This window comes from Arvicola amphibius, chromosome 2, assembly GCF_903992535.2.
Source record: "Arvicola amphibius chromosome 2, mArvAmp1.2, whole genome shotgun sequence".
Classification (NCBI taxonomy): domain Eukaryota; kingdom Metazoa; phylum Chordata; class Mammalia; order Rodentia; family Cricetidae; genus Arvicola; species Arvicola amphibius.
In genome coordinates this window covers 77,781,377-77,801,651 of record NC_052048.2, presented here as the reverse complement: position 1 = coordinate 77,801,651, position 20,275 = coordinate 77,781,377, and the positions used below count along the sequence as shown (strand labels likewise).

The 20,275-nt window shown below is 39.1% G+C and overlaps 1 gene segment (V, D, J or C); it reads right to left on the bottom strand.

Moving 5' to 3' along the window:
- Positions 1 to 397: 397 nt before the first annotated feature.
- Positions 398 to 1,064, bottom strand: LOC119807215. The segment is given in 2 exon segments: positions 398 to 804; positions 1,006 to 1,064. Coding segments are annotated over 2 exon segments (456 nt in total).
- Positions 1,065 to 20,275: the final 19,211 nt, after the last annotated feature.

Below are 20,275 nucleotides of genomic sequence, written 5' to 3'. Positions count from 1 at the left end.
TCGCATAGACACAGAAAAACTACTTAATTAATTAAAATGTAATAAAAATAAAATAATTTATGGAAAGGAAAAAAAGAAATGTAGCCCAGTAAAAAAAATAATATATCACCACAGAATCCAGTAAAAGAGCAAAAATATTTTTCCTACACTTTGAAAACTTTGCCATCATCATTGTTTCTGCCCATAACATCTTGTGTTTGACACTGAAAGGTCCAGAAATATAAAAGATAAATATCTGCTATTCACGCAGCAGAGTTTGGGGAATAGAAAGATAGTATTGGGTTCTTTGCAACATTCAATTTAAGGTATTTTCAAACCTAATGACTTAAGAAACATTGAACCCTTCAGTTTTGCTGGGCTCTTCAAACATTTACATCACCATTCAAACACACCAGCCTCAAGCAGCAGGGGGAAGTGTGCAGGTCCAGGGCTGTGTGGTGCAGGCAGCTGGTGAGAATCTCAGAGAGGTTTTTGTTAGAGGCTGAAACACTGTGGGAGGAGCACTGAGACCCTGCTGACAGTAGTAATCTGCCAGGTCTTCAGCCTGAACACTGCTGATGGTGAGAGTGAAATCTGTCCCAGATCCACTGCCTGTGAAACGATCAGGGACCCCAGTGTACCGATTGGATGCATAGTAGATCAGTAGTTTAGGAGCCTGTCCTGGTTTCTGCTGGTACCAAGCCAAGTAGTTATAGCCACCAGATGAAAGACTCTGACTGGACTTGCAGCTGATGGTGACCTTCTCTCCTGCTGACACAGCCAAGGAGGATGGAGACTGGGTCATCACGATATCTGCAGAGGCACCTGCAATCAGCAATAAGACAATGATGATAAATGATATAAAAAAAGAAGATATAGTACCAGTCAGATATTGTCATTTAATATCCTTTTAATGTAATATTATCAAAGTATTATTAAGACACATTCTGTTATAGCACACATTGTGAATTTCTTATGTACAAAGAAGAGACTCTAAAAAGATGATAATACTTGTGAATTTCTCACCAGACACCCAGAGCAGCAGGGACATGATAACCTGGATTTTTGACACCATCTTGCTTCCTCTGTCTCTCTGATGTATCTCAGTTCTTACTCAAAGGGCTTTACTTAGTTTATAAATTCTAGGAGGTTGGGTTGAACTGGAGAAGTCCATGCAAATCAGTCACCAAATACATAAGAAAATGTCTGAGCAGTGTGTGTGAGTAGCTGCTGTCAATCAACAGTGGAAAACAACACCATGGGGAGTGTGAGCAATCACTGAATGCTGTCATCTTACAGCACTCAAACATATATCAATTAGGCACTCTAATAACAACTTTGGTATAAAATCCATGATATTTTTAAATCAGTTTATTTTGAAGAAATGTTAGGATACCTATCTAGGATCAACAATTAATGTTTAGCCAAAGAAATGATAAAATACATTCAAAAAATCACAACAAAAGAAACAGAGTAAAAAACATGGAATAAAAGAAAAAATGGTGGAGGGAAGAAAGAAAAAAGGTGGAGAGAGAGAGGGGGAAGTTTAAAAATTGAGGCTAAATTTATATATTTTTCATATCATTAAAACCACTCCTATACAGATGTATAATGAACAGTGCCACAGAGGCTGTGCTCCAGTTTCCAGACTAAACAAAGGGCAGCTCAGATTTCACTCTGTGTAAATCCTGGAGAACATTAACATTGAGATGAGAGAATCTTAAATCTCAAAGGAATGGTACACTATGCAGAAACAAACAAGTATCACATGTACAACTAAGGGAACTGAAAGAAGATGTAAATTTTTGGAAATAGAAGAGGAAGAAAAGAAACTTGATTTTTTTTCAGATAGTCTTTGCTGTAGTCTAATATTTACCAAGAGTGATTATTTTAAAAATGCATATTCTATGATAATTTACAATTTGGAAATATTGAAACTGGGTGAATATGATCTGGTTGATATAGTGAACATTAAAAAAAAATATTTCTCCAGAAGGAAAGAGTCATCTTATGTAGAGGGCCAGTTTTGAACTGAATAGAAACTCTGTGCAGGAGTGACTTGAGATAGCATTTTTGCTGAAAGACTAAGCAAACCAAGTCAGAAGTAGGCAAACCTCTTCCATCAGTAGAATGCCCTGCCAACATTCAGTTCTTGAGAACATAGATTTGCACTATAGTTCAAAGGCTCTGATTAGGTTGCCGTTTGTCTTCTGATGATGTGTTTTACATAGTATATATTACAGAGAGAGTTATTCCCATAACAATAGGCTTTTTGTTTAGATTTACTAGGGCTTGAAGCTCTTGAAATTATTTGCAACCAATTTACTAGTTTATGAAACTATTTTCATATATTATGGGAATCTAGTTTGAATCATGATTTGAGTATTATAAAAAGAGCACTGGCTTTGCAATAAAGTATGCAGTTGTATCTCCTACGCTGTATCCCCTGTGTCCTGATTTCTGGGGCACTACTGAGGATCATCCATAACTGAAGTAGTTGGGGAAGGGACTCCAACAATCTTAAATCAAGTAATAATTTTATAGATATCAATAGACCACAATAAAATAAATTGATGCTATGCAATAAAAAACTTTGAGTATGAATGAAAATTAGAAGCAATAATAGAAATCACAGAATACACTTGGACTTTAGGTTGGTGAACTCTGAAAGAATATATAAAAAGTTAATTATCAACCCAGTATTATGTGTAAAGTACAGAAACAGAAAAATGAACAAATCAAACATCAAGGCAAGAAGTTAAGATTAACATCTTTAATCCCAGAACTGGAGAGACATAAACAGGAGGATTATATATATTTGAGGACAGCCTGTGGAAAAAGTTCTAGGCCAATCTAATCTGTGCATGATGACAATCTTTCAAAATATGTGTTATTAATCAAGTACTTGCAAGATAACCTAGACATTTGATATTGGAATCATTGTAGTTATCTGACATTAACATTTTAGCATTAATCAAAGATTATTATTGGAAATTAAGTATGGATTTAGGTAGCATGAATTTCCCACTTATTTGCATTAATTATATAATTTTATACATCAACTTTTTAGGTAAAAATGCTAATTTATGATTTCTAACAGGAATATTTTGATCTCCTTTGTCAACTTTTAATACCATCATAAAAAAGAATGTGGATTTAGAAAGTTCCCAATCTCAAGGTCAAAATATGACAGATGATTAACTCTGCTCCATTCAGGGTTTAACAAGTTCGGCTGTGCTCTGGATCTTTATAGAAGTTTATACTTTGCTTTGTGAAAGCTGCAATGAGATAAAATTGAGGATTGAGATCATTAATGATGCTCATTTAAATAGGACACTTGGAGACTGGGTTATACAAATCCAAAGGCTCCTTCAGTTAAACATGTATTTTCACAATATGTAAGGGGAGAGAATGGAGACTAAAAGGACAAAAATCCCATGTTCTAGTGTGAATAGTAGAAAATGCCAGAAAATCTTTAGCTACTGCTTTTCCCAAAAATCAAGTTTCCACCCTTGTGCATCAGATTCCTTGGGCTGTGATTAAAAGTGAACTAAAACCCTGTCTCGAAAAAACCAAAAAAAAAAAAAAAAAAGTGAACTAACTTCAAACCTTTTGGCTACATACAACAACGACTGGGGGAATGGGATGGTTGGGATGGAGGAAGGGCGGATGGGGTGCAGGGAAGAAGTTATCTTAAGTAAGAGAGCCATTTTAGGGTTAGCAAGAGACTTCACTCTAGAGGGGTTCCCAGGTATCCATGGAGATGTCCCCTGCCAGTTCCTTGGGCAGTTGAGGAGAGGGAGCCTGAAATGGTCCTTTTCTATAGCCATACTGATGAATATCTTGCATATCACCATAGAAGCTTCATCTGGCGATGGATGGAGATAGAGACAGAGACCCACATTGGAGTTTAGGACTGAGCTCCCAAGGCCCAAATGAGGAGCTGAAGGAGGGAGAACATGAGCAAGGAAGTCAGGACCACGAGGAGTACGCCAACCCACTGAGACTGCGGGGCTGGTTTAATGGGAGCTCACCAAGGCCAGCTAGACTGGGGACTGAAAAAGCATGGGATCAAACCGGATTCTCTGAACATGGCGGACAATGAGGGCTGACTGAGAAGCTAAGAACAATGGCACTGGGTTTTGATCCTACAACATGTACTGGCTTTTGGGGAGCCTAGTCTGTTTAGATGTGCACCTTCCTGGACCTGGATGGAGTGTGTTGGACCTTGGACTTCCTGGAGGGCAGGGGACCCTGACTGCTCCTTGGATTGGAAAGGGAGGGGGAGGGTGTTATTCTTTTGTTCCCCGCCCCTTTGCAAGCCACGCACACTCCTATGTCTAAGCTCTGGTCACCATCTTGGTTCCCTCTCTTCTCACTGTCCCTTTGGCTTGTGCACATGTCCGTTCCGTCTCTGTCTCTGTCTCTGTCTCTGTCTCTGTCTCTGTCTCTGTCCTCTCTCTCTCTCTCTCTCTCTCTCTCTCTCTCTCTCTCTCTCTCTCTCTCTCTCTCTCCCTCTCCCTCTCCCTCTCCCTCTCCCTCTCCCTCTCCCTCTCCCTCTCCCCTTCCCTCTCTTCTTTAATAAAGCTTTATGCCTATTTTGTGTTTATGTGCCTTTAACCTGCCACCGCCACCGCCGCCTGTTCACATGTGCTCACCTGCCAACAGGAACCTTTCTGCAGCTCAGCCAGCACTGGCTCACTTGGCTCTCCCGCGCGGGTGCCCACCCGCTGATGGGAACCCAAGGCCGCTTGGCCTGGCCCTCCTGGCTGCATTGGGGACTGGCCGCTCAAAATCCTTGAGTCTCCATGCAGTTCTGCCAGCCTGCCACCACCCGCTACCACCTGGGGAACTTGCAGGGACCCACAACCGTCTCTGCTGGGCTGGCAGCTGCCCCGCAAACATTTTTTTAAGAACAAAAGAGGGGAGTTAAGGGAGGGGGAGGGAAATGGGAGGTGGGGAGGAGGCAGAAATTTTTAATAATAATAATAATAAAATTATAAAAAGTAAACTATTTTCAAACCTTTTGGCTACAAACAACAATGACTAATTTGTTTCTCGCTTTGGAGTCAGGAAATCTGATGTTGATGACATTAGTTCATGGCACACAGTACCCTCTTCTATGTGAATGAAAGCGCAGGGAAGACATATTTCATCCTAAAAATCAGCATAATGGAAACTGAAGAAGTTGTCATTAAATATGGTGTAAAATTAATGTTTTCTCCACCTATAGTACAATATCCTAAAATGAAACACTCCCAAAATAGTAACTTCTATTACATATTACTTAATATTGGATCATCATAGAAAAGTGCCTGAAATTCTATGAGAGGAAAAACGATGGACCAACATATTGCAGAAGAGTCCTATATACTATGAGAAGAAAAGTTTTACCCAGGCAAAACTTAATTGTGCTTTCTGCTTCTTCATCTTCAGAAGAGACTTATGGAGCAGAATAATAAGCCTTCTCAAATCTCTTCTTAATAAATGGATTTGATTGAAGGTAAGGAAGTTCCAAGTATCAATAATATGAGTTCTTCTGAAGTTGGTTAGTAATTTCTACATGATTTTGTAACTTGTGAATTCTTATTATATTTGGCAGTGAGTTAGAAACCACAGTAAAAACATAAAATCATGCCGGGCGGTGGTGGCCCACGCCTTTAATCCCAGCACTCGGGAGGCAGAGGCAGGCGGATCTCTGAGTTCGAGGCCAGCCTGGTCTACAAGAGCTAGTTCCAGGACAGGCTCTAGAAACTACAGGGAAACCCTGTCTCGAAAAACAAAAAACAAAAAAAAAAAAAACAAAAAAAAAACCCCAAAAACCATAAAATCATTTATTTTGAATGGTGAATTAAATTAATTTTAATAAAATGAAATCATGAAAGTGACAATAAATATTGCTAAGAAAGGGCAGAAAGAACAATCAGTACAAGCTACTGGAGGGACTGCAAAATGGTGCTGATGCTATGAACTTCTGTATAGAAGCTTCTCAGAGTAACATCAAATCACCATATAATTTAACTATTTCTACACTATGTAATTTTCTGAGACATGTAAATCATCTTAAAAGGGACATGTTTTTACATACATGTTTTTACTGCACTGTTCACATAGTCAGAATTTAAGTCAACCCAGTATCTTTCAACAGATGAATGGATAATAAAAAGGGACAAATGTGCAAAGAAGTTTACTCAGCTATAATAAAAATCACATAAGTGTGTTAATTTTTCCCTGTGACGCAATATAGACATATGACTACTTTTTTCCTGCACTTGTGAATGGAATTCAACCAACTTCTTGTCGCCCAGGCTTATTAAGAGGAGTCTTGAAATCTTTTATATCCTTGAAGTTTTTCTTACTGCATGTCCCATCAATAACTGTGAAAGTCATTGGACAACGTGGAAGGGTGGTACATGACTGGTTGATTCAGGACATTTCTAAGGTCAAGGTAATCTTATGAATCTTAGTGGAACCAAATTGAAATAAAAAGTTTATACTGCTCTTATAACGAGATGTTTTTGAATGCCTGGATGAAAATTCAGCCTTGACATCACTTTGACTGCAACCTGTAAGAGCCTGAGGAAATGACCCAGACATAGCCTGCTCAGATTATAGGCTTTGAGTCACCGAATTTGTGATAACTTCCTGTACACCATGAAAAAATGACCTAAAGTATAGTTTCAGTATCCTGAAATAGGACCATACACCTGAAAAACATAAAGATGTGCATCACAAAGTGGTGCTAAGGATCATTTTACTGATCTTTCTCACTCCACAAGGGAATGATATGAAAGTCCAAACGGGGTTCATGAAGAAGTTCAGAGTTTCTATAAAGTGAAGCTTCCATGATCATTGAATCTCTGGATTTTATGCAGCTGCAATGGAGCAACACCTAGAATATGAAAAGGAGCTGGGTGTGGAATCATGTAATTTAGTTGTAAGGGTGAAGGGGCTAGTGGGTCGCAGGTTCAGGGTCATTGTGTGCTAGACAGCAGTTTCTTGGTCAACTTAAAATATATGGTGAGACTTTATACTCCTCCACCTAAGAATATAGCAGAAAGTGAAGGAAGGCAAGAAGAGAATGTGACCACATTGTGGAAGATGCTATATCAAAAACATGTAGTGTTGGACAAGTAGAAAAACAGCAAAAGGGTCTAAGTTCAAGGATGAGCTTCTGTGATAGACACAGAGTTGCAGATCAGAAAATCGGCAGTAAATAAGCTGTAGGAGCTTTGTGAGTGTGGCCTGCTGAAACACAACTTTGAAATCTCAAGCAAATACAAGTGGAAATGTAGCATTAGAGAGAGGATGTCAACTTGTATTTCAAGACAACCAACAATCTTCAATATTCAAGGCTCTTGATTTGAGTATCTAATAAAAGTTTCCTGCATATATTAAATGATTTTCTGTCTTGTCTGTCTATTAAACATAAAAATTACATTTTGAAAATAGTATCATGGAGATGTTAAATGAGGAATCAAATTGAAAACTTATATGGTATACATGGTGAGTTAATCACATATATTATTTTAAAAATCTCTGTTTCACAGGTTTATCCTTTAAAAAAACAAGACTTTTAAGATAACATCGTTGTGATGTGTGGCAAAAAGACATAGCTCAGATACTGAACTTCAGTGAGCAGGAACCTCAGGAAGTTTGGTTTAGCTTTGGAGCACTGTGGAATGAATCTCATTGCTTTGCTGACAGAAATAGTTTGCAGCATCTTCAGCTTTCACAGGATGGAGGGTGAGCATGTTTCATACCCACTACCACTGAACCTGGAGGGAACCAAGATGCTAGGTCAGATGCAGAAGAGATGAGGAACTTGGGAGACTGTCTTGGTAATTCTGTTGGTTCCAATGCATATAATTAATGTCATATTCAGTGACACTCTTACTGGCCCTAAAGGAGATAATGGTCCTCTGCTCTAGAGAAACAGGTATTGAAGTGGGAGACTGGGGCAGAATAATGTCCCCAGGGGAACCTAAAATAATAAAGACCTTGTTGTCCCATTTACTAAAAGCAGCCAAGTGTAAAATTATCATGTATGTGTTTCTTACTTTTATTGATTTTATTAAGCTATACATTTTTCTCTGTTCCTCATTTTCCCCTCCCCTTGCGTTCAACCGTCTCCAATAGTCTCCATGCTCTCAAATTACTAGGGAGATCTTGCCTTTTTCTACTTACCATGTAGATTCCATTTAATCTAAATCCATATATGTCCCTCTTAGGGTCCCCATTGTTGTTTAGGTTCTTAGGTTATTTTTCAGCTGTTTTTCTTTGGTTTATGTTTTAAAATCACTTTTGAGTGAGTGCATGTGATTACTGTCTTTCTGGGTCTGGGTTACCTCACTCAATATGATGTTATCATGTATGTGGAATCTACAACAGCTGTCATGAGCTACACTCTGAGAAGCCATAAAGGAAAATGGAAACTTAACACTATTTAGATGCCTTAATTTCAATCGTCAGAACATCAAAGCATGAAAAACAATGATAGCCACAGTGGCTGTTCCCAGCACATCAGGCTCACACCTGGAACCCAGGGTAACAGTACCCAAAGCAGGAGAGCACCTGAACCCATGCAAGTTTGACTAGAGGTGGTTTCTTGGTCACTGACAAGCTGTCTTTAAATTCACTCAGTAATCTACACTTAACTAAAGTCTCAATATGTAAATAAGCAAAGGAAAAGCTTGACTTGGTGCTCAAAGAACACCTGCTGTTTTGTCACCCAATGGCAGTTAGGATTAGTAAAGAATTCTCTAGAGTATTCTCAGTACTGTATCCCAGGTGACTTTTTTTCTCACTTTTTAATTAAAAATTTCCATTTCCTCCCCTCCTCCTCTCCCTTCCCTCCCCTCTCCCCCACCCCCACCCAACCCCTACTCCTTCCCTCTCCAAGCCAAAGAGCCATCAGGGTTCCCTTCACTATGTTAAGTCCAACGTCCTCCCAACTCCCCCTAAGTCCAGGAAGGTGAGGAACCAAACTGACAAGGCTCACTGTGAGCCCGTCCATGCTGTAGAGTTCAAGCTCATCGCCGTTGTCCTTGGTTTCTCAGTCCTCCTCCACTGTCAGCCACATTCAGAGAGTCCGGTTTGGTCCCCTGTTCCATCAGTCCCATTCCAACTGGACTTGGTGGTCTCCCATTAGATCTGTCCCACAGTCTCAATGGTGAACGCACCCCTCACGGTCCTGACTTCCTTGCTCATGATCTCCCTCCTTTTGCTCCTCATCAGGACCTTGGGAGCTCAGTCCAGTGCTCCTATGTGGGGCTCTGTCATTTTCTCCATCCAATGCCAGGTGAAGGTTCTATGGTGATATGCAAGATATTCATGAGTATGGCAATAGGATCTGGACATTTCTGGCACCCTCTACTCAGCTGCCCAAGGAGCTAGCTGGGCATTGCTGGTGGGAATGCAAACTTGTGCAACTGCTTTAGAAAGCAGTGTGGAGGTTTCTCAGGAAATTTGGGATCAACCTACCCCAGGACCCAGCAATCCCACTCTTGGGAATTTACCCAAGAGATGCCCAATCATATTACAAAAGCATTTGTTCAACTATGTTTATAGCAGCATTATTTGTAATAGCCAGAAACAACCTGGAAACAACCTAGATGCCCTTCAGTGGAAGAATGGATGAAGAAAGTGTGGAATATATACATATTAGAGTACTACTCAGCGGTAAAAAACAATGACATCTTGAATTTTGCATGCAAATGGATGCAAATAGAAAACACCATCCTGAGTGAGGTAACCCAGGCCCAAAAAGATGAACATGGGATGTACTCACTCATAATTGGTTTCTAGCCATAAATAAAGGACATTGAGCCTATAATTCGTAAAAAAAATCCTAGAGAAGCTAAATAAGAAGGTGAATCCAAGGAAAAACATATAGTTATCCTCCTGGATATGGGAAGTAGACAAGATTGCCGGACAAAAATGGGAACTTGGGGGTGGGGTGGGATGGGGGGATGGGAGGTTGAGGAGAGAAAATTGTGAAGTGTAGGATGGGAAGAGCTTGGGGGAATAGGATGGTTGGGAAATAGGAAGGGTGGATATGGGAACAAGGAATTATATATCTTAATTAAGGGAGCCATTCTAGGGTTGGCAGAGACTTGACTCCAGAGGGGTTTCCCGGGTTTCCAGGAAGACGCCCCCAGGTGACTTTTCGGCTGTTCTTTTGGAATTGTCACTTTCTGTTATTCTGAGGTACCAGGTGAGGAGTGAAATGCAATTACTCTGGCTGCTCTAATGGATGTAGGTTTCAGAAGCACGGTGATCCCTCAGAATTAATCTGTTAACTAAGATAACTTTATATTTATTATTTTTGTTTATCTGAGTCAAGGTTTCTCTGTAGCTTTGGAGACTGTCCTGGAACCAGCTCTTGTAGACCAGGTTTGCCTCAGTCTCACAGAAATCCACCTTCCTTTGCCTCCTGAGTGCTGGAAATAAAGTCTGTGCCACCACTGCCCATATCATTTATTCTATGTGTATTTGAAGATTTTTCTGCATGTATCACATTTGTGTTTTTGCACTTGAAATCTAAAAGATGTCATTGTACCCTTGGACCTATTTTGGCAGACGGCTGTGAATATGGATGCTAGGAACTGAACCTATGTTGGCTACAAGTCCAGGAAGGACTCTTCTCCACCGATCCATCTCTTTATCCTAACTAATTTTTGTATCTTATAACAACAACATATTTTGCATTTGAGTAGATACTTCTCAACAACAGAATATATTTGAATTCAATAAGATTGAGAAAAATGAACATATTCTGTGTTCAGATTAGAAGGGGAAGTTGGATTCACTAAGAAGCTTTAAATAAACATCTTCAGGAACCCAACAGACAATGAGCTGTGAGAATAAAATAAAGAATGGGCCTGGAAAGGTTAATTTGTAATGAATAAGTATCACTGAGAGTGAGGTAGGTCTCTCCACCTTTTCAATCCAAAGTCAATACTGAGTCCACATGAAGCCTTCACAAATGGAGGAAGCTTTTACCCTGTAATCAGAAACATATCCTTAGAATCCACAGTTCCTGTCAATCAGCTACCAGCTTAGGAGCCCACGTTGTTCTGTGGACAGAATGAAGGCTGTTCTGTGGACAGAATGATGGACATTTTGTTAATGTCGCTACGATGAAATCCAAGTAAGATAATGATGCTGGGCTTTGTGACCCTTTAGACATTCAAAATACTATCAATTCCACATACGACTACAGCTTTTAATAAAAACCTCAGATTAGCTGGGAAGTGACTCTCTTACATAACCAGCATTTCCCTTCTCTATGGCACCTGAACTGGAGGTACTGACAATGTGAGGACAAGTTGGACATTTCTGTTTCCAGGTATTTGACATATAGAAATGTCTCAGACCCCCACATCCTCACATAATATCATTATAACTCAAGGGACTGAGTGAAGCTCAGTGCTCCCTAATCAAGCATTGCAGTACATTGCAGCTTGACTGTCCTCATAAGGTCTTCAAGTAAAGCATTGGTCTTCAGGTTGTTATTTTGTTTGGTGAAGAAACATGAATGACACAAGGTCATTGAGAAGGTTTGAGGTCTCTAACCCTGTGCTCATGTTAACAACATTGTGTCTGTGATATCTTCCTCCTTCCTTTCCACAAGATGTTCAGCTTTGATCCACACACTCCTGTCCTAATATGCTCACAACAGTCTCACATAGGGCCTTACTCCCATGAGGCAGAACTTCCAAAACTAAGCCAAAATTAAACTCATTATACTCATTATCTCCTTTTCTTCTTGATTTCACACACAGGGTTTTAGCCTTTCAATGAAATTCAAATCAAGAGATTCTTAAGTTATTGCACAACTGAACACTACAATACTCACTTCAGTGCATGGTCATGAGATTATTTTCACCACTGTTTTTCCATCTCTGTGACCAAAGTTCCTGGGATATTGATATATATATTGCATTCTTGTATCACACTGTTACCACAGTCTGCATGGTTATGTCTACTAGGGAGAGAGCCAAAGATTTTCCCACCCTCTATTTTCTTCAACTTCATTATTCCATGTCCCGGTGATTTTATTGTAGGAACCTTTAACTTTCTTGTTTAAACTTGTTTCTAGATATTGTGTTTTGAAGCTGTTAGTGGAATTTACCCTGATCTTTTTCTTAGTAAGTTTATTTCTATTTGACAGAAAACCTACTGATTCTTGAATACTGACTTTATATCATGATCTTTGTTTATATCCTGCTCTTTGCTGATAACATTTTCAGGTCTAAGAATTTTCTGGCTGAGTTTTGAGGGTATTTTAAGTATAAAAATTTGTTGTGGAATTTTCACTACATCATTTGCTATTTCTATCCCTTTTATTTCTCCTCCCTTCCTCTTTTCTATGACTGAAGTTTGAGCATTACATTGAATAAGATGGAGAGAGAGGGAATGCACCCTGTTCTCATCTCAGACTTGTGAAGCAGTTGCTCTGTGTTTCACCACTTACTGTAACTATAATGATATTGCTATCATTCATAATCTTCATTTTTGTTTAATCTCGTCTAACTGCATGATTACAAATTTCTTTCAGAAAAACATTTATATTTCATTGTTGTTATTATTATTATTTAATCCCAATGTGAAATGACTTGTCAATCAACTCAACACTGTCTAGCAGACACACAATAAAAACAGCTTGGCTCAGAATTGCCCAGATTTGTCTTTTTCTCATTTTCTACCACATCTGTTTCTATAAGGACCTTGGTCTCTGGATCATTAATGTAGCTCCAGGGACGGAGACCTAGATCTAGGCTTCTTGAGCTGGCACCCACACATATCCCTTAGCAGCTCTCAAGATGTTCCAGATGCATCAAATTGCAGATGCCTCTTTTGTGAACTCTCCAATTTCAAACTGAAGGTAGCAGGCTTTTCTGAAATTAGATAAGCAGGACAGTTGTATGTGGGTCTCCTGCTTATTAAACCAGAGTTTTTCAAATTCTTCACTACATTCTCTGCATCCTCTTCAAGGTGAAGTTTGACACATATGTTCCAACAAGCTAGGCTCCCAGGTAGTTGCAGACATCATGTGAACCACTACTTTGTATCCACATCAGTGATGGCTTCGTCAAATAATCCATCACAGTGCTCCTGTGTTTACAGGTCATTCATAGAACATTGTGAACCATAATTTTTCTGTGCACGGTTTGTGGATTTTTTTGTTGTTTTCAATCAGTATGGTCTGGCTATGTGTCAGTTTATGGTGCAACTTAAAGCATATGTCTCCATGATGACAAGCTCCAATTTTGAAAGAAAATGAACAGTTGACTTTGTCTTTCATGGTGCTAACAATAGAAACCAAGTATTCTGTCTTTTTCCAGCAGAAGCTGCAGATAAGGTTGCACATTCCAGTACTTGTGCCCTCTATTCTTAGTTATATTTAAGAAAAAGATTTCTATTCCTGGTCCATTCAGGGATTTTATAAACAACTTAAATGATTGTTCTGCATTTACTAAGATAATGACAGGATTTCTGTTTCAAAAGAACTTAGTGTTAGACTGAAATTAATATTTTTGTTTTTGTGGCAACCTTTCATAACTGAAATGAAAATAACTTGGTTACAGTGTACAAACTCTTCATGTTTTTCAGATTTACATTACAATAATTAGAACATCCTTGTGTTAATCACTTAAATTGGTCTCTCCTTTCTGGCTTTTCCCCCCTTTTAATCTTTATTTTGTCGCCTGAATAATGCTTCCTCCATACAATGAGTCTAGTGGTATTCCTTACTTTTCAGTGGCATGGAAAAGTTCCACAAATGTTAATGTCAACTTTCTATTAAAAGTCTGTCTAAATTCTTCAAAGAAACCAGAGGTCTTTTGTGTCACTCTTTAAAATAAACAATTTGTAATACAACTTTAAAATTTTGTACAAGTAAAAAATGAAAATAGTAGGTTTTTTTACTCCACTACCAAAAAGAGACTACATTAGGAAATGTTGACAGTAAGACAATAATTAAATTTCTTGTATTTAAAAAGTGCTATATGTCAGGGCTTTTGCTCATGTGTTCACAAAGTCTTGCTCACCTGTTCTTTATTTAAAAACCTACTTTGCAAGGATTAATTTTGAATTGCATTTACTTCCAGGTGAAGTGAGAATATAGTGAGAAAATGTGCTATTAATGTTAAATATATTTTAAAGTCTTACACTTTTTTTACATTTATCTTGGCTAAAAATTAAGATTTACTATGCAGGTCTTACCATGCTGCCTGGTGCTAAGATGAACCAGGTGTCCTCACATCACCTGCATCTTTTACATCGATGAGCCGCAGTACACAGTGCAGACACCAGTGTGCCTCTTTGGGCAGCTCCCTCTCCAGCAAGGGGAACAAGACAGACTGGGAGAGATGCTTGAAAAAAAAGAGGCTGCAGCTTTGATGAACCACTATCTCACTTTTGTTTGCTATTTATTTTTAAAATTGTGATTGTAAAATAAACTAGCTATTTAATGAACATCTTTATTTTTTTTATTGGTCCTAATATTCCCTTTTCAACAGAAAAGCTAAAATTTCTTATATTACTTACAACTTTGGACTTGAAAAAATTATTACTTCCTCTTAATAGACCTGGCCTACATTAAGGGATACATTAATCTACACCATTACTTGTCACGTGATATCAGGTCCAAAAAGCCCAAGAGATATTGCTGTTTCCCTGTGGAGAAATTACAACTGTCATCTAAATTACTGAAAATGTCTAAAGCTCAGCTAATAGTTTCTGAGATTGTTCACATTAGGAGGCCCACATTCCTCCACCCATTTCATAAGAACTGATTTTCTCTTGTACAGAAATTGTTATGTATACACCTATTCTACAAAATGTGAGTTAAGAAGAATTTTTCTCTTTTCCTCTGTAGCCTAGGAGAAAGCCTTTTTGGAGTAATCCTTTCATAGGTTTACTAAGTGTCCTGTTGGTTCAGTGCATTTATTCTGACATGTTTCTCTGGTGGTGTTCCCATATCCCTGAATATGAATCCTTATTTTTCAAAAGCTGTTTCAACAGAGGCACATTTTCATCTGACATCCAACAAGATTACACGATTCCAAGTTCCAGCTAAAACCGTTGCTGCAATTACTTCATCTACAAATGCAACTGGCACATCTAAACCCCTGCAGCTCCCACACAACATTTAGTATGTAGTCTGATTCTGTGTGGAATTTGAATAGCTGCCGCTACTTTAGCTGTGTAAGTTCTTTCAATTTCTCAACTTCCACGTTGTGCTCAGTTTCTACTACTGGGTATGTTTGCTGTATTAGCCCTGGACTCCTTGCTCTCCCGCTTTATGCTCTATTTCCATCTGCCTATTCATCCTCTCTAAGCCCATGACATGTTTCATCTCTGGTCTATGGGTTTCATTTGACTTCTTTCAAATCCTCCAAAGAGATTAAAAAATGTTCTGTGGGATTTCTTTTTTTTTTTTTTCTTTTTTTTTTTTGGTTTTTTCAAGACAGGGTTTCCCTGTAGTTTCTAGAGCCTGTCCTGGAACTAGCTCTTTTAGACCAGGCTGGCCTCGAACTCAGAAATCCGCCTGCCTCCGCCTCCCGAGTGCTGGGATTAAAGGCGTGCGCCACCACCGCCCGGCTTGGAAATGTTTTATAAGTACCTCTTCAGTTGCGAATTTGTGACTTAGCTTGGCAACTTTGGGAGAGGAATATTCTAATGTATTTTCTCTGTGATGTGGTATGTTGAGGGCATCAGTGTGTCCAGCAATGCCATCTTTGACCCTTTTAATGGACTTTTCAAGCTGCTCTATTGATGATTCAGATTCCATCCTCAGTTTATTTCTCTATGACACAAATCTGTGTAGCTCACTTCTCATTCTACAGTTTACTCTTTAAAACTTTCAAATATGGGAACCACTAAAGGCATGTTGATGGTAGAATTTGGCATGCAGGTTACCAGGTAAAAAGTTCGCACATCCCCTATCTGGGTGCAATTCTTCTTTTCGGGTTTTTGGCAGAAGTTTCCTCTCAGCTTCTGGGGCTCTGCCTAGACAACATCATTCGTCTCTCCTTGAAGGCTCTCCAGAGTTTCCAAATGTCCTGTAACTCTTTCCCTTTTTCTGCCAGTTTTTACTCAAGTCTTGCCAACTTTGCTGTGGCATTTGTCTACTCTCTCTGGAAGTCTATATACTGAAGGTTCTGATCGTCTTTGTCATTCTTCTTGTGTTCTAACTTAGCATTTTGATATTTAAGAATATTTATTTCAGTTTCCCATTTTAAAAAAGTGATATGATGGATTCTAATTATGTTCCTAAGGTCTGTCTTGAAAAGAATTGATAGACATTTTATTTCCATTTCAACAGTGTTGTTTGCTATGATTCTGTTGAAGTTGTTGTTATTCTTTTTATTTAATTTTATTATTTGTGTGTCAAGCATACCTATTCTAGGTTTTCCAGTTTGGGGGACAAGTATAAGATTTCTATATACTACTTAGTGATCATCAGAATTTCATTTCCATCTGTTAAGAGCTTATGTCCTCTGTCTCTTATTTTATTAATTTAGATATCTTTCTTTTTCTCTAGGTCATTTTGCATGCTTTTGTACATCTGTTTATTCAAAGAACAAACTCATTGAATACTTTTACATATTAACATTTTAATCTAGTTTCTAAATGAAACTAGAATCACACAAAGAAATTATAAGAACTAAATAATTAGTTGGACATTTCATAGTAGCCTCTTGAATTACCAATGATTTATTGAAGAAGTCAAGGAGAAAAACAACCAATACCTAGAATCAAATGAAAATGAGAGCACAATTTCCCTGAATCATTGGAGGCAGCTATGTGATACTGAGAGGAAAGTTTATGGCTTTGAATGGCTACATGAAGAACCAGAAAGACCTCAAGTAAATGACCAAATTCAGACAGATCTCAATGAACACGACAGAAATAGTCTTATGGGTGGTAGTTTCTGGGAGTCCTCTTTGGTTCACAGAGAGGGGAAATATAAAGGATTGGAGCAGTGGCTGACTCATGTAATTTGCACTGTACAGCACAATCTTATCATAAAGTACCTAGTACAAGTCTTACTTATCATAGGTGGAAGGACAGTCCTATCAAAAAGGTCCAAGCACAATATCGAATAAGCATTTGGGCAACATGGGGAAATCTTTTGCAGAGATCTGTTTTAATGGCCATACCAGAGATAAATCAGGCATTTGGGACAAGAGACAGTTCCAAATAAGGTCAGGCAGAGAACAGGGTGCCTTCCAATAGGGAGGTAGTTGGAGTGGAAGGACTCCTCCATTTTGCCAAGATCACAGAGTACTGCCAGGCTATGGAAGACTGAAAGCTTCAACCAGGAGAGCTTCCCAATATCTACCCACATTTGTTATATAAAACTTGAGCCCCAAAGTTTGATGTGTATGCATTTGGAATTGTTCTTAGTCAATCATATACTTTATGGCTGATTTTATCTGTTTGATTAAGATTTGTTCAGATTCTAATGTAAGAGATATAAACAAAGCTGTGCCAGCTTGGTTTTGGGCCCCCATTCCCTTGCTAGATTTGCTTTCATATTTTGACTCTTAGCCCATGTGTATTGTTACCAGTTAGATGGGTTTCCTGGGGAAAACAGTTGGATATAGTTTTTAACCTAGTTCAACAATATGTGTATCATTTTTGCTGAATTGTGGTCACATGTGATTATTAATAAGTGCTTATTAATTTTTATCCTTTTGTTGCAGTTTCTTGGTGTGTTAGATTTTTGTTAGTTTCTTTTTCTTTGCCCCTACCACTCAAATGTATTTCTGACTTGCAGCACTGGAATACTCATATCTTTTTCCTGGTAATCATTATTCATCTACTCTTCTCTTTCTTCTAACGTTTTGTCTGTGCTCTCATGATTGAGATGATCTTTCCTTTTTATGTGAATAGTATTTTGATAGTGTGTGTGTGTATGAAGATATATGTGGGAATGGGTGTGTGTAACTATGAGAGACAGAGATAAAAGTAGAAGGTAGATGGGAAGAAAATACAGCAGGAAAGGTAAGTAAGTAAGAAACTACCCTAGAATCTGGATAAGTAGGAAACATACTTTCCCACAGCTTCCAAAAAATACAGTTTGTCATCATCACTTCAGCCCAAAGAGTCTTATGATGGACACCAGAACTCCTGAACTATAGAAAGATAAATCCCTCATATTCAAGTAACAGAGTTTGTGGTATTTTATTACAGAAGGAAAAGAAAGACAATACTGAGTTCTCCTCTGCTTTTTCATGTACAGGATTTTCTTTTTTTTTCTCATTTTTTTTATTAAAGACTTCCATCTCCTCCCTATTCCCCTCCCTTTCACCCATACCCCCACTCCACCCCTCTCCAAAGACAAAGAGCCATCAGGGTTCCCTTCACTATGTTAAGTCCAAGGTCCTCCCAGCTCCCCCTAAGTCCAGGAAGGTGAGCAACCAAACTGACAAGGCTCACAGTGAGCCCGTCCATGCTGTAGAGTTCATGTTCATTGCTGTTGTCCTTGGTTTCTCAGTCCTCCTCCACCGTCAGCCACATTCAGAGAGTCCGGTTTGGTCCCCTGTTCCATCAGTCCCATTCCAACTGGACTTGGTGGTCTCCCGTTAGATCAGTCCCACAGTCTCAATGGGTAAACGCACTCCTCACGGTCCTGACTTCCTTGCTCATGATCTCCCTCCTTTTGCTCCTCATCGGGACCTTGGGAGCTCAGTCTGGTGCTCCTATGTGGGGCTCTGTCATTTTCTCCATCCAATGCCAGGTGAAGGTTCTATGGTGATATGCAAGATATTCATGAGTATGGCAATAAGATCTGTACATTTCTGGCACCCTCTCCTCAGCTGCTCAAGGACCTAGCTGGGGGCGTCTACCTGGACACCTGAGAACCCCTCTAGAGTCAAGTCTCTGCCAACCCTAGAATGGCTCCCTTAATTAAGATATGTAATTTCTTGTTCCCATATCCACTTTTCCTATATCCCAACCATCCTATTCCCCCAAGCTCTTCCCATCCTACACTTCACAATTTTCTCTCCCCATCCCCCCTCCCCCATTCCACCCCACCCTCATGTTCCCATTTTCTGTCTGGCAATCTTGTCTACTTCCAGTATCTAGGAGGATAACTATATGTTTTCCTTTGGGTTCACCTTCTTATATAGCTACTCTAGGATCTTTTACGAATTATAGGCTCGATGTCCTTTATTTATGGCTAGAAACCAATTATGAGTGAGTATATCCCATGTTCATCTTTTTGGGCCTGGGTTACCTCACTCAGGATGGTGTTTTCTATTTGCATCCATTTGCATGCAAAATTCAAGATGTCATTGTTTTATACCGCCGAGTAGTACTCTAATATGTATATATTCCACACTTTCTTCATCCATTCTTCTACTGAAGGGCATCTAGGTTGTTTCCAGGTTCTGGCTATTACAAATAATGCTGCTATAAACATAGTTGAACAAATGCTTTTGTAATATGATTGGGCATCTCTTGGGTAAATTCCCAAGAGTGGGATTGCTGGGTCCTGGGGTAGGTTCATCACAAATTTCCTGAGAAAACTCCACACTGCTTTCCAAAGCGGTTGCACAAGTTTGCATTCCCACCAGCAATGGATGAGTGTACCCCTTACTCCACATCATCTCCAGGAAAGGCTATCATTGGTGTTTTTGATTTTAGCCATTCTGACAGGTGTAAGATGGTATCTCAACGTTGTTTTGATTTGCATTTCCCTGATACCTAAGGAGGTTGAGCATGCCCTTAAGTGTCTTTTTGCCATTTGAACTTTGTCTGTTGAGAATTCTCTGTTCAGTTCAGTGCCCCATTTTTTAATTGGGTTCATTAGCATTTTAAAGTCTAGTCTCTTGAGTTCCTTATATATTTTGGAGATCAGACCTTTGTCTGTTGCAGGGTTGGTGAAGATCTTTTCCCAGTCAGTAGGCTGCCTTTTTGTCTTAGTGACAGTGTCCTTTGCTTTACAGAAGCTGCTCAGCTTCAGGAGGTCCCATTTATTCAATGATGCCCATAATGTCTGTGCTGCTGGGGCTATACGTAGGAAACGGTCTCCTGTGCCCATTTGTTGTAGAGTACTTCCCACTTTCTCCTCTAACAGGTTCAGTGTGTTCAGATTGATATTGAGGTCTTTAATCCATTTGGACTTGAGTTTCGTGCATGGTGATAGACACGGGTCTACTTTCATTCTTCTACAGGTTGACATCCAGTTATGCCAGCACCATTTGTTGTAGATGCCCTATTTCTTCCATTGTGTACTTTTAGCTCCTTTATCAAAAACCAGGTGTTCATAGGTTTG